The 13,753-nt window shown below is 37.0% G+C and overlaps 1 protein-coding gene across 3 annotated transcripts in view; it reads right to left on the reverse strand.

Annotated features, from left to right (window-relative positions):
• The window catches only part of MED13L (mediator complex subunit 13L), a 309,612-nt gene that overhangs the window by 266,206 nt on the left and 29,653 nt on the right, over window positions 1-13,753 (reverse strand). For 2 of the 3 annotated variants that reach the window (XM_032285834.1, XM_032285836.1), the window contains exon 2: window positions 3,214-3,451. The exons of the other annotated variant lie outside the window; for it this stretch is intronic. In XM_032285834.1, the coding sequence (XP_032141725.1) occupies window positions 3,214-3,451 (238 nt within the window). The remainder of the gene's footprint in view (window positions 1-3,213; window positions 3,452-13,753) is intronic. 3 annotated transcript variants of the gene reach the window in all.

The raw sequence follows: 13,753 nt of genomic DNA on the forward strand, positions 1-13,753 counted from the left end.
TCTCAATCACTACACCATACATATTAAGAACAATTCCCCAGGCAAGAGCCTAAAAGTGTTTATCCAAGTAACAAGGACAGACTATAAATACGTTATAGTCTTCTCAGACTATTTCACAGATATTTCAAGCAATTAAACAAAAAGGACAATATCATAAAACTAACTTGTGTGTGTACCCTGTAGGATTATTTTTATTTTCTGAGATACTCTATATATTTAAATGCAAGATGGTTGTTTTGGTATTATAGCTTCCTGTGAAGTTTCTTAGCAGTATGCTATTTGGAGTATACTATGAAGACAAAGGGAAATGCCAAATGACATAACTAAAAAGCAATTTAAGAAACAGTAAAATGTTCATATTTTAAAAATATTACAAATAATGGTAATGTCATGCTTAACATTAAAGCCTGATAAGAGGATTCTGCTATTAACTATTTATTTTTTGAGACAGGTCCTCACTCTGTTGCCCAGGCTGAGTGCAATGGCATGATCTCTGCTCACTGCAACCTTCAACTCCTGGGCTCAAGCGATCCTCCAGTCTCAGCCACCCAAGTAGCTGGGATTACAGACGCGTGTCGCCACACCTGGCTAATTTTTTTTTTTTTTTTTTGGTACATTTTGTAAACGCAGGGTTTCACCATGCTGCCCAGGCTGGTCTCGAACTCCTAGCCTCAAGCAATCAGCCCCGACTTGGCCCCCCAAAGTATTGGGATTACCGGCATGAGCTACCATGCCCAGTCTACAATTTATTTCACCCAAAATAAAATAACTCAAATATATTAGAGAATGAAATACATTCTAAAATACCCCCACTTTGTATGGCTACCAATTAAAATAGTCCCTTTATATCCTTCAGTTTTTCATGACTGCTATCATATTTCCCCTTATTTGAAACAAAGTTGTCTTTATGCCACTCATTTTTCTAATTAAGGCTAGATATTTTCTGTAATTAAGCTGAATCATATATAACCTTTTTCAACTACTTTTACCTACAAAAATGGACACTTGTTATAAAAGGATCTAAAACCTTGCTCAAAATTCAACAGATTAAAAAGAGCAGATGCACTCAATGAAGTTACAATTATTCTGTTACTATAAATACTTTCCTAGTAGAAAACAAAATATACACAGCTTATACCATTTTCAAACTCAAAAGAAATCATTCCCAAGAGAAAATATTCACAATACTACATTTAATTAGAAAATTAGAAAAACTGTATGGTACCCATTTCATTTGTACATAAAACATCCAAAACTCTTTCAGACTTCAAGATTTTTACTTCTTTGTTCTCTTCATATGATGATTCTACGTTTTCCTAATTTTCTAATTTAAACATGGTGTTTCTGTAATTTTTTTAAATCTAAAAATAATTCCATCTTTGCTCAACTCTTTACCAAAAAATACTTAAGACATTAATCTACACATGCAATCTAAAACAACTATGCCAAAATTTAATACCCCTTCATGTTAACTCAGTAACAAAGCCCATGAGAAATAACATAATAATTTAATAAGCTATTTCTAAGAACACTGACAATTTTCTTTGTTGGCATAAATAATTTTATTCTATATATCAACTAGATAAGCCTCATTAGCAGCTGGGTTTGGTTTCCTCATCATTACAGCATGATATGTATCACAGTAACAAAGAGCAGGCCAAAAAGCTAAAATGTAAGCGATTAATAAATACAGAGAAATGGAGGATGACAGAAACAATCACGAAAAATAAGAAAGTCACTTTTTTAAAAAGCTTTAATACCTCTCTACTACATGAGGAAAAAATTTTAAAGAGTAAAAATATGTTTATATTTTACTGGAAAAACAAAAACGTAACTGTCTTCTAGGTGACATCTTATTTTTAAAATTCTGATAAACAGAATCTAGATATTCAGAAACTAATTTACCTGAGTTAACTGCTAACTACCTAAAACAGGCTTTGAGATGAACATAAGTTCTGGGATTCTGCTGATTACCCAGCTAAGCAAGCAGTCTCACCCAGAATGGGTTCTTACATTTATAAGCCAAATACCCTAAGAAATATCAGGATAAAGGTTTGAGCTGAACAGACAAATGGACCATAAAGCAAACAGCTCAATTAGTCCACTGTGGTTTACCGCCCTCTGGCTGCTGTGGCAGGAGATATCACAGATAAAAAATGGCTGCCAAGAAAAACCAGCAAGGTGTCAAACAAAAGTTGGCAGGAAATCCTTTAGGCAAATGGAAAAGCTTTAGAACAGAGGCTCAAACATACATTAAAGTTAGTTTTACTCCTTCCTTTAAAAAATACTAAAAACATCAAGTAACAAAACAAACACGATTTGAAATTTTTCAGCCACAGATTAACAAAAATAAAGTTGGCTCTAGGAGACTAAGTCAAAAAGAGTTCATAAACTAACTAAAAATTAGAATTAGTCTTGCTTTGAAAAATTCCTTGGCACACTAAATAGAAACACTAGGTAGAGAGGTAAAATTTTTTACCAGAAATTCAAAGACAACTGATAAAATTTCCTGTTTATAAAACTGCAGTGAATATTAAAAAGCAGCTTAGAAAAATGACACTCATATTAATTCAGTTTCCAGATATCAGATGCAATCTGAAGCTAAAAATCAAGCAACACTGGAGCCAATGTTTCCTGGAATCACCAAATTACATAAAAAGCAAAAATAAAATCAAGAGAAAATTTGCTACACTGTAAATTCAGATAAGATCCTATATATTAATTAACCTTTCCTCAAAATACTAGTCAATGTAATCTCACAATTTTGTCCAATTAGGCTCAAAACTAAATTTCTATATCACTCTCCAATTTTCCACCAAAGAGTTCAGCTGGCAATGAACCACAACAACCACAGTCCAAGGAAAAAACAATACTGTTCAATTCACTATCTTGTTAGTTACTCACAATTCACTATCATTTAAAAACAGTGGATCTTAGCCTCGTTTCCACCCCACCACACCCAGGAGACACAATGCTCTCATTTAATAGTAGTGGTTGACAGGATTTGATTCTCAGCATAACTGGAAAAGGACAAGACAGTTAGAAAAAACAGGGATGGGAGGAAGAGGGGTGAGAATGTTCCTTTTGAGAGAGACATACATGAAACACTTAAGATCTTTCTTTTAGGCAAGTCTTAATAATCTGATTGAGATTTACCAATGTTCAAAAAAATATGATGCAAATAATTTTTAAGAAAAAAAACAGAAACCTTACCCTGCAGTTCATGATGTATTACACCCACTAGGTTGGGTTCGTCTCCCCACCAGAATATCCATAACTCTTTGCAATCTGGTTTGACATCACGACGCCATACACAAAGCAGGTTAGCTTGCAGACACCGGATGAAACTTAATAGAATTGGATCATCTTGGGCTGGGGCTGAAATTATGGGTCCACAGTCCCCATGCCCTCCAAAATTGTACCTACGCCATTTGATTCCCGTGAGTTCAGCCTGGAAAAAGACAAAAAATTGTAATCGTTTTCTCTTTTTATTTACAGACCACTAAAAACAGTCTTCCGTACAGAAAATCAACTGTGCTAAAATAAATATTTACTCTAAACTTCATATCATGAGATTCCTCCCAATGAAGAATATATGTAAAACCTTCTCGAATTTTAAGATGGGAGAAAAGTTATTTTCTATCAGGATTTCTAAATAGCTCCATACATTAAATACTAAAATAAAACAAGCTGATAATCATTATTTCCTGTTGAATTGTTTAAACATTTATCATAAAGTCCCTATACAGAAAACTATTTTCTATGTTATCATTCAATATTCAACTCATAAATTATATTTAGAAATCAAGTAAGATTTTTAAAATGTTTGTATAATTAAAATAATTTCTTTCAAATAATTTCTTCAATTTCTTTCCATCCACAAGCTAGTTTAAATCCTTTTTTAATCAGGGAAGCAGTTAGCATGAAGTATGAGTGCTTCATCATGAATGCCAAGTCTATTTAGGTAGAAGCAATTAACAAAACTGACGCAAAGTTATCAGCAATTTATTCACGTTTTTTAACACGTAACACACAGAAAAGCTTTGCTTCTAACAACAATTCCCTAATGTAGTGTGGTCTTTCATTTTATACACACACTGTAAAACAAGAGAACTTTCAACCAGAAGAGAACAGATACTGTATCTTTGTTCCATTACATATGTGTATATTTCAAGATTTCTTAAATCTTAAGTTTAGAGAGCTAAACTTCAAAGAGGTTTCAACACAAGCAAAAGCTGAATTTCTTACTTAAGTAGTCATAAACTACAGGTATATATTGAAAATAGTGAAACAGATTCATAATTTAATTCTGTACCAAACAGCCCAGGTGGCCCTTGCATTGGATCCCTACTCATTCATCTCCTCCCCACAAGGTCAATTATTTTTGTCAACTAGTTGTTTTCAAAGAAAACAAGTACCACTCAATAGAAAACAGCCATATCTTCTACTAACTGAAGCATATTAAAAGTGCTAAAACAATCACTATAATGAACACATTTAAGAAAAAGAAAATCACCTTTCATTTAATACAAATTAAAAAGGTTTAGCTTCAGGCTGGGTGCAGTGGCTCATGCCTGCAATCCCAGGACTTTGAAAGGCAGAAGCGTGCACATCACGAGATCTGGAGTTCAAGACCAGCCTGACCAACACAATGACACTCCGTCTCTACTAAAACTACAAAAATTAGCCAGCCGTGGCGGCAAGTGCCTGTAGTCCCAGCTACTCAGGAGGCTGAGGCAGGAGAACCACTTGAACGAGGGAGACGGAGGTTGCAGCAGGCCAAGATCACAGCACTGCACTCCAACTAAAGCAACAGAGCAAGAGGCTCTGTCTCCCAAAAAAAAAAAAAAAAAAAAAGGTTTACTTCAAAAAAAAATTACAAAGAAAATACAAACTAAAAATACCTAAAATCCAGTAACTTATCTTTTACACTGAGATATACACACCTAAATTTTTAATGAATATGTTTAGTAAAAAGCTGGTAGTGGCATCATGTAAGGTTTCCCTCTATGTTACTTGTTTCTTCTAATTACAAAAGCACTACATGGCCAGTGTAACAAGTTCAAAAATAATACACCATAATCACATTATAATAATTATTAGCATCTTACTGTATATGTCCTTCCTCTTTTTCTGTACATATACTTTTTAAAGTTGGAACCATACATACTGCATGATTTATCTTATTTTTTCCACTTATCATATTTTTATATATTACTAATTATTCTTCAAAAGCCACTTTTAATGTTTGCATATTCTATTCATTAGAAAAAATGTAATTTAGCCGTCCCATAACAACTGGACAAATCTTCATTTTATTTCCACTATTGTAATTACTATAATTGGTTAACATCCTTGAACACTGTTATTTTCCTGATTATTTCCTTTAAAGAGATTGCTTGATACTGAATGACCAAAGAATATGAATATATCAAGACTGAGTGCTACAATATTACTGTTCAATTAACAGTCTCCCCAATAAAAACAGCCAACTCCCAAATTGCATACCTTTTAAAATATCTACCAATTCAATAAAAGGGTAAGTACTTGTATTAATAGATAGTCCTTGCTCTGCTAGAAGGAAATCAGTATGCAGTATCACATCTTTGATCAGAGGTGGCTCCTCTGGGGCCACCCTTCCTGGGTTTGAATCCCACTAGTTAAATGAGTTAGTATACATATGAAGCACTAAGACAGTGTCTGTGACATGGCAAAAACCATAAATGATATTTTCATTATATTATATTAGTACTTTCTTTCACTTTGTCTGTTCGTATCCTTTGTCCACTTTTCTATCTTACAAGTTCCTTTTTTTTTGAGACAGAGTCCCACCCTGTTGCCCAGGCTGGAGTGTAGCTGCATAACCTTCGCTCACTGCAACCTCCGCCTCCCGGGTTCAAGAGATTCTCATGCCAGAGCCTCCCAAGTAGCTGGGACTATAGGCAGGCACCCAGCTAATTTTTATATTTTTAGTAGAGACAGGGTTTTCGTATTGGTCAGGCTGGTCTCGAACCCCTGACCTCAAGTGAGCCACCCGCACTGGCCTCCCAAAGTGCTGGGATTACAGGCATGAGCCACAGCACCCGACCAAGTTCCTTTGTTTATTCGAACAAAAGCAATGTGTATGTTTTAATCAGAAACCCTAACATCAATCTTGAAATAAACATCAAAGAAGGAAACAAAAATAAAAAGAGGTAGCTAAAATCCAAAAAGGTAAGCAGAAGACAAACTTCTTTTATCACCTAAGCTAAAGAGAGTGTTCAGTGCCTAAGGACCTTGTGGAGGAGGGAAGAGAAAGGGGAGAATAAAAACCCACCAATAAATATGAATCACTAATAATGACATTAAACTTATTTAAAGGGCTAGAAAATTAAGAGATATCAGAACCTTAAACATCCGATGAGTCAGTCTCCACAAAAATTTATGCACAGTAATTTACTCACTACAACACTTTCACCTGTAATATCCGGCAGTAGAGCAGACAAAATATTTGGCTTTGATTCAGGAGAATGGTTTCCTAATCCTAGGACTTCCACTAACTTCCTATCAGTACATCTATGCTCTCACCAGCTAAAAACGCCCATTTTAAAACCGTTTAGGGCCGGGCGCGGTGGCTCACGCCTGTAATCCCAACACTTCGGGAGGCTGAGGCGGGTGGATCACGAGGTCAAGAGATCGAGACCATCCTGGTCAACATGGTGAAACCCCGTCTCTACTAAAAACTACAAAAAATTAGCTGGGCATGGTGGTGCGTGCCTGTAATCCCAGCTACTCAGGAGGCTGAGGCAGAAGAATTGCCTGAACCCAGGAGGCGGAGGTTGCGGTGAGCCGAGATCGCGCCATTGCACTCCAGCCTGGGCAACAAGAGCGAAACTCCGTCTCAAAAAAAAAACAGTTTAGTTCCCTTACTTTAAAGCTAAAATTAAATATCATTACACTGGTCTTCATCAGAAAATGTAAGAATGAAACACTAATCAAGCCTAACAGAGATAACTAAGTATAAAATGGATGTTCAAGATTTAGCTTTAAATTCTGAATTAATGTTTCTTAAGAGAAAAGACAATGATGTTGACATAGTTTGTTCTAGACAAAAATCCCATCATGGATGTTTATTCAATTAAGAGTAAAATGTCTTGGCCGGGTGGCTCATGCCTGTAATCCCAGCACTTTGGGAGGCCGAGGCAGGCAGATCACAAGGTCAGAAGTTCGAGACAAGCCTGACCAATATGGTGAAACCCCATCTCTACTAAAAATACAAAAATTAGCCAGCTGTGGTGGCGAGAGGCTGAGGCAGGAGAACTGCTTGAACCCAGGAGGTGGAGGCTGCAGTGAGCCAGAATGCACCACTGCACTCCAGTCTGAGCAACAGAGCAAGACTCTGTTTCTAAAAATAAAAAGAGTAAAATGTCTTCATAATGATTATGTTTATAATTTAAAAATCAAGTGCACTTCAAGTTCTACTGTCCTCTTTTTTTTTTTTTTTTTTTTTTTTTGAGATGGGGTCTCGCTCTGTTGCCCAGGCTGGAGCGTAGTGGTGCAATCTTGGCCCACTACCTCCGCCTCCCGGTTCAAATCATTCTCCTGCTTCAGCCTCCCAAGTAGCTGGGATTACAGGTGCCCACCATCACGCCTGGCTAATTTTTATATTTTTAGTAGAGATGTGGTTTCACCATGTTGGCCAAGCTGGCTCAAACTCCTGACCTCAGGTGAACCATTTGCCTTGGCTTCCCACAGTGCTGGGATTACAGGCGTGAGCTAACTCGCCCAGCCATACTGTCTCAATTTCTAACTAATGTTTATCTCCAAGACACAAAATTCTTTACCTAATGATTTCAAAATTTTGAAGCAAACCTTTAAAGTAATTCTAGATTCAATATTATCCCCAAAACACAACTATTTCTCACGTCAAAAAGACAACCTTAATTACATCTAAGTTTTAAACTACATGGTTTCTAAAATATAGAACCAAAAAGATGAAATTAAAATACACAAAGAAGGAAATCCATATGCACATTTTGTATAATAATCACCAACATCATTTACCAAGCATCTACTTAATACCAGGCTCCATACTAGAGTTTTCATGTATTAGTTCTAATACCAAGCACCATGCTAGTGACTTCATATATTATTTATAATCTTCACAACAGACAGCTAAAGAAATCAGGACTCAGAAAGGTTGAATTAATTCTCCCAAGTCACACAGATAGCAAATGGCAGATCCCAAATATAACTAGATTTAAGCTGTAACTGAATTTAAAGTATAAATTCTTTTCATTCTGCCATGCTGCTTCATAGGCAATTGGTAAAAATTAGCCCTAGAGGATTATAAAATAGTACAAAGAAACTGTCATCAACTCAATTTAGCAATGACTAGAGCTCATGGCCATACTTTCTAATTTAAGAAAGTTCATGAATCTTTCTTTCGTTTTCCTGAGGTATTAAGAAAACTAGTATAACAGTCCCCACAGATCATCCCATGTAGAGACTTTTATTACACTCAGATAATTATATGCCTTCCTTTACACGTTATCACTACAAGATGGTATCTACATAAACTAGATAATACACATACGACAAAACAATAAAATCACTATTCTGATAGCAAGAGGCTGTAAGGAAATCTGCTCAGCAATGGCTGGCATATGGTATAGAGCTAGTCAAGATTCTCAGAAAATTAAACTTAACCCATTTATGCCAAAGGTTGTCAATTTTTTTGTGAAAAATCAGACCTTGGTGATGACCTTGAGCAGCAAAATATAAATAACTCCCACAAGTTTAGCATTCCAATAATGGAACACACAAGGCATAAATAGGTTAAGTGGCAGATACTCCCCTGGCCTAACCAAAAAGCCACTACAGTCAGTTCAGAACACTTCTAATTAAATAGATTACAACAAAATGGGGATCAATGCACTTCCTAACTGACATGAATGTGAAAATTTATATTGATTTCTAGTGTCCTATTCTGCACATACAATATGTAAGAAATTAGATCATTTATTTGCAGTGATCCATCACAACTAGATCCCTTGTGACCAATAGCATATACTTGTAATATGGCTCCTCAGAGTTAAAACTACATTCATTGGTCATGGAACAGAGTAAAATCAAGAGATGTTAATTAGAATGAACCCATGGTGTAGTATCATGGAAAGAACACTGGCTGGAAATTAGGAGATCTAGGTTCTAAGTCCTGGTTTTTCAACCGTTTACCTATGTGATGTTAGGAAATCTACTCTACCTCAAGGTGTCTCAGATTCAGGACCTGTAAAGTGATATGGTTGACCTAGATACTATAAATGAGTTCAAGTCTCCTGGCCCAGGTTAATTACATCCCACTCATAAAGGCAACTTGTAAATGAGACAGAACCCTTATTAGCCATCAAGAACAGAAAAGCTGCCAGAAGACAGTCAACATTTGAGCAAACTATTGAAAGATTTCTCAAACTATAAACCAATTAGTTTAACCTATCAACCCTGGGCAGGATTCTAGAATGGTATGTAGAAAAGGCAGCTGTGATCATTCGAGGCTGAAAAGCATGCACTAGGAAATTCCAATTCGGCCTCACCTCACTTCCTCCTATATAGGGTTACTACACCAGCAGAGCAGGGGAATACAGTAAACATGTTAATTAAGTCACCTCTCAAGTCAGAGGAAGGAAAAAAGTCACATATAATAGAAAACTTCTGTTAAAACATCACTAATCAACTCAAGGTAAGACAGCAAAATAAACATATACATCTGCTTTTGCTCTCTCCTAAACTCCTCTAAGACATCAAGAAAAACATTTGTTTCTTTGTTTCATTTCACTTAAATTATATAATTGCAATGGCAGGTAGAACAGGAGAGGTTATAACATCAAAATTTTGAAGGCTGAGAAGCAGAGGCTCAGATAAGGAGATTTACAATACCTGAGAAAACTGAATCCTAGACATGAAGAAAGCAGAGAGACAACCCAATTGGCACAGAATCCCCTCAGCCTCAGGAATTAAATACAGGTCCTTTTAGAAGTAGGGTTGAAAGGCAGTGAGGAGATTAAATGAGGAAAACTAGTTGAAAGCCTGCTTTTTAAAAGGCATTCAGCTGGGTCCAGTGGCTCACGCCTGTAATTCCACCACTTTGGGAGGACAAAGGCAGGAGGATCACTTGAGACCAGAAGTTCCAGATCAGCCTAGGCAACTTAGTGAGACCTCGACTCTAGAAAAAATTAGCCAGGCATGGCGCTGCTTGCCTGTAGTCCCAGCTACCAGGGAGGCTAAAGTCCCAGCTACTCTTGAGCCTGAAAGGCTGAGGCTGCAGTGAGCTGTTATCACACCACTATACTCCAGCCTGGAAACAGAGAGAGACCCTGTCTCAAAATAAAATTAAAATAAAAAGGCACTTAAATACCCAACCCTCCCTACTGCACAGAGCTGAACTACTGCCCCTTCTTCACCCCAGCAAATAAATGGAAATGTATGCTCTGGAAAGAGTAAACAGAGGATACCTGCTAGGGAACACAGGCAAACTGAAGGCAGGGAACCAGAGGGAAAACAGGGCATTAGGTGAAATACATAGAATGAAGGCCAAGGACCACCCTCTGCCTACCCTGCCCTCTAAGCACCCAGAAAACTGCAGCCAGTCCTTCATCCCTCAGAAAAGAATTTGGAAAAGTCTTCTCTGGGAAATCTTGGCTCCACAGAAAAGACCTCAAGATACTGAGATCAGAGGTTCCCCAGCTAAACAGCCCCCCCCAGATCAGTGAAGCACACAGTTAAGCAAATGTCACTCACATGCTCAGAAATTCCAAGCAGATTCTTAGTCCACCATTCCTAAACATGAACATACAACCGAGAATGGCAAAATAATTGAGGGAAACAACTGAGGAATTACAGAAACAAAAACAAATGGAAAAACAACTAGAAAGAAAAACAATATTGGGCAAAGAAAACTTTAAAAACACCAATAACTAACATTCTCAAGAAAATAAAATGCCACAACCATTTAAAAACAACAGGATGCTATTTCAGGAGATAATTTTTAAAAAGCTCTTGGAAATATTTAAATAATGACATCAGAGATGAAAAAACTCAGTAAAATGTTTAGAAGATAAAGTTTAAGAAATCTCCCAGAAAATGAAACAAATAAACAAAAATGAAAAATAGGGAGATTAAACTAGAGGAGCAGCCGGGGAAGCTGAAACCCAAATACAAGAGCTTTCAGAAAGAGAAAATACAGAAAATAAAGAGGAAATGACCAATAAAACAATTCATAACAATTTCCCAGAAAAACAGAATGTGGATTTCTACATTTAAAGAGCTGTCTGAGTGCTCAAAACAATGGATTAAGAGAGACCCCAGAAGGCATATGACTGCAAACTTTCAGCACACTGCAGACCAAGAGAAGATCCTCCAAGTTTCCATACAGGACAAAGAGGTCACATATCCAAAATCAAGATATCTAACAGCTCAACAGCAATACCACAAGCAAGAAGGCGAAGGTGCAATAACTCCAAAATGTTAAAGAATTATTTCCAAACTAAATATTAAATGGCTATGCCAGCCTAAACTATCAAATATATGAGTAGAAGAAATGCATTTTCCGACATCCAAAAAAAAAACAGCACCTTTTCTCAGGAAGCTGCTGGATGTGTACTTACCAAAAGGAGGGAATAAGCCAAGAAAGAAGTCACAAGATTCAGGAAACAGACCTTACACAAGTGGAAATAAAATAAATCCCTAAAATCACAGTGAACGATGACTCCAGGTTGCCAACTATACACCAGTGCAAAGGGCAACCAATCCAGATTATGACAGGTCAGTAAAGACTTCTTCAGGAAGGTGAAACTAATAAAACACCTGATACATCTGAGAGTCTTAAAGGAGTTTCAGAAAACAGGCAAAAACTTTGGGATGAGTTAAATTACAGAAAAGTAAGCAGGCTGGGTGGCTAATGTAATACCAGTACTTCATGAGGCCAAGGCAGAAGGATGACTTGACCTAGGAGTTTGAGACCAGCCCGGGCAACACAGCAAGACCTTGTCTCTACTTACAGACTGACAGACAAGCTGAAGCGTTGTGCCACACATATGTAGTCCCAGCTATTCAGAAGGCTCAAGCAGAAGGATCATCTGAGCTAAGGAATTAAGAGGTGGTGGCAGGGTATGGGAGGAAGAAGGGAAGGGAGGGAGGGAGGAAAGGAATTAGCAGGAAAAAAATTTGTGAAAGATAATTACTATCTTCAAGTTTACACAGAAAAGGAAAAGTAATCAGTTTATTAGTTACTCAGCCATATGTTAACATAATCGAATGAGAATGTTAACACACTGAATATTGAGCTAACCAAAATTACTATACAATTTTTTTTTTTTTTTTTGTAAAATGGAGGTATAGAAAAGGGGCATTTGCTTTGTAGGAGGCAGAAAGAATGAGTTAAATCCTCCTCCTCAATTGTGGAAGATCTAGAATTGAAAAATCTAAAAGTAACTATGAGCTTAGCACTTAGAAACATTTAAGTAAGAATGAAGATAATCAACAAAAGAGGGTGAATGTTTGCCTCTAAAGAAGGTAAAATAGGAGCAGGAGCAGAATGCTGTTCTTAAAAATCTTATAGAACTGATTTTTTTTTTTTTTTTGAGACAGAGTATTGCTCTGTTGCCCAGGTTGGAATGCAGTGGCATGATCTTGGCTCACTGCAACATTCGCCTCCCAAGTTCAAGCAATTCTCTGCCTCAGCCTCCCAAGTAGGTGGGATTACAGTCGCCCACCACCACATCTGGCTAATTTTTTTGTATTTTTAGTAGAGACAGGGTTTCACCATCTTGGTCAGGCTGATCTTGAACTCCTGCCCTCGTGATCCACCCGCCTCAGCCTCCCAAAGTTCTGGATTACAGGCATGAGTCACGGCACCCGGCCACAACTGATTCTTTAATTGAATTGTGTAAGAGTACAACTCTGCTTTTTAAAAAAGGAAATTTCAAAATGGGGTAATAGAATGTAAAGCTACTACTAATATTGACAACTCGCTCACTCATACCACTTTACAGGCTTATTCTAGACAAATTCCTAAAGTGAAGAACAATTTAATATCCCATAAATTGTGCTGCAAAAGCCAAAAGGCTGTTAAAATAATGTGGTGTTGTTGACTCTTTCTTTTCTCCATTTCAGACTATTAAAACCCAGCTGGACAGAGACATCTCCATCCCATCTGGCTCTGCTCGAATTCTTCTTAGCCACAGCTATGCTGCTGGCCAGGGATTCCCTGTGCAGAGGGGCTATTGACAAAACACTGGGCCTCCCATCTGACTAGTTATTTCCATGTTGCAAGAAATACAATGTGGTATTCCTCCATACAACGAGCTCATATAAAAAAGATGCTTTCTAACATATACATACACACACACACACACACGTATATATGCTGATTCATAACTGTTTTCCTCAAATGTAATTTTCTTTTCACTGCTCAGTTTACCAATATTAACTAAAAAGTATAAGAGTAAAAAAAAAAAAAGTTGATTTATAGCACAAGTATGAGTGCAAAGGCTCAGAGGTTTTATTTGACAGTAAGTTTACCATAATTAAACAATGTGAAGTAACTATTCAAAAAGTAACTGCCATCTTAAGCTACATTAATAAAGGTAAAAAATCTTCATCCTCACGAGGTCAGGAGATCGAGACCATCCTGGCCAACATGATGAAACCCCGTCTCTACCGAAACTACAAAAAAAAAAAAAAAAAACAGCTGGGCGTGGTAGAGCACACCCGTAGT

Source organism: Sapajus apella, unplaced genomic scaffold (genome assembly GCF_009761245.1).
Source record: "Sapajus apella isolate SASKATOON/1434 unplaced genomic scaffold, GSC_monkey_1.0 scaffold2, whole genome shotgun sequence".
Taxonomy (NCBI): domain Eukaryota; kingdom Metazoa; phylum Chordata; class Mammalia; order Primates; family Cebidae; genus Sapajus; species Sapajus apella.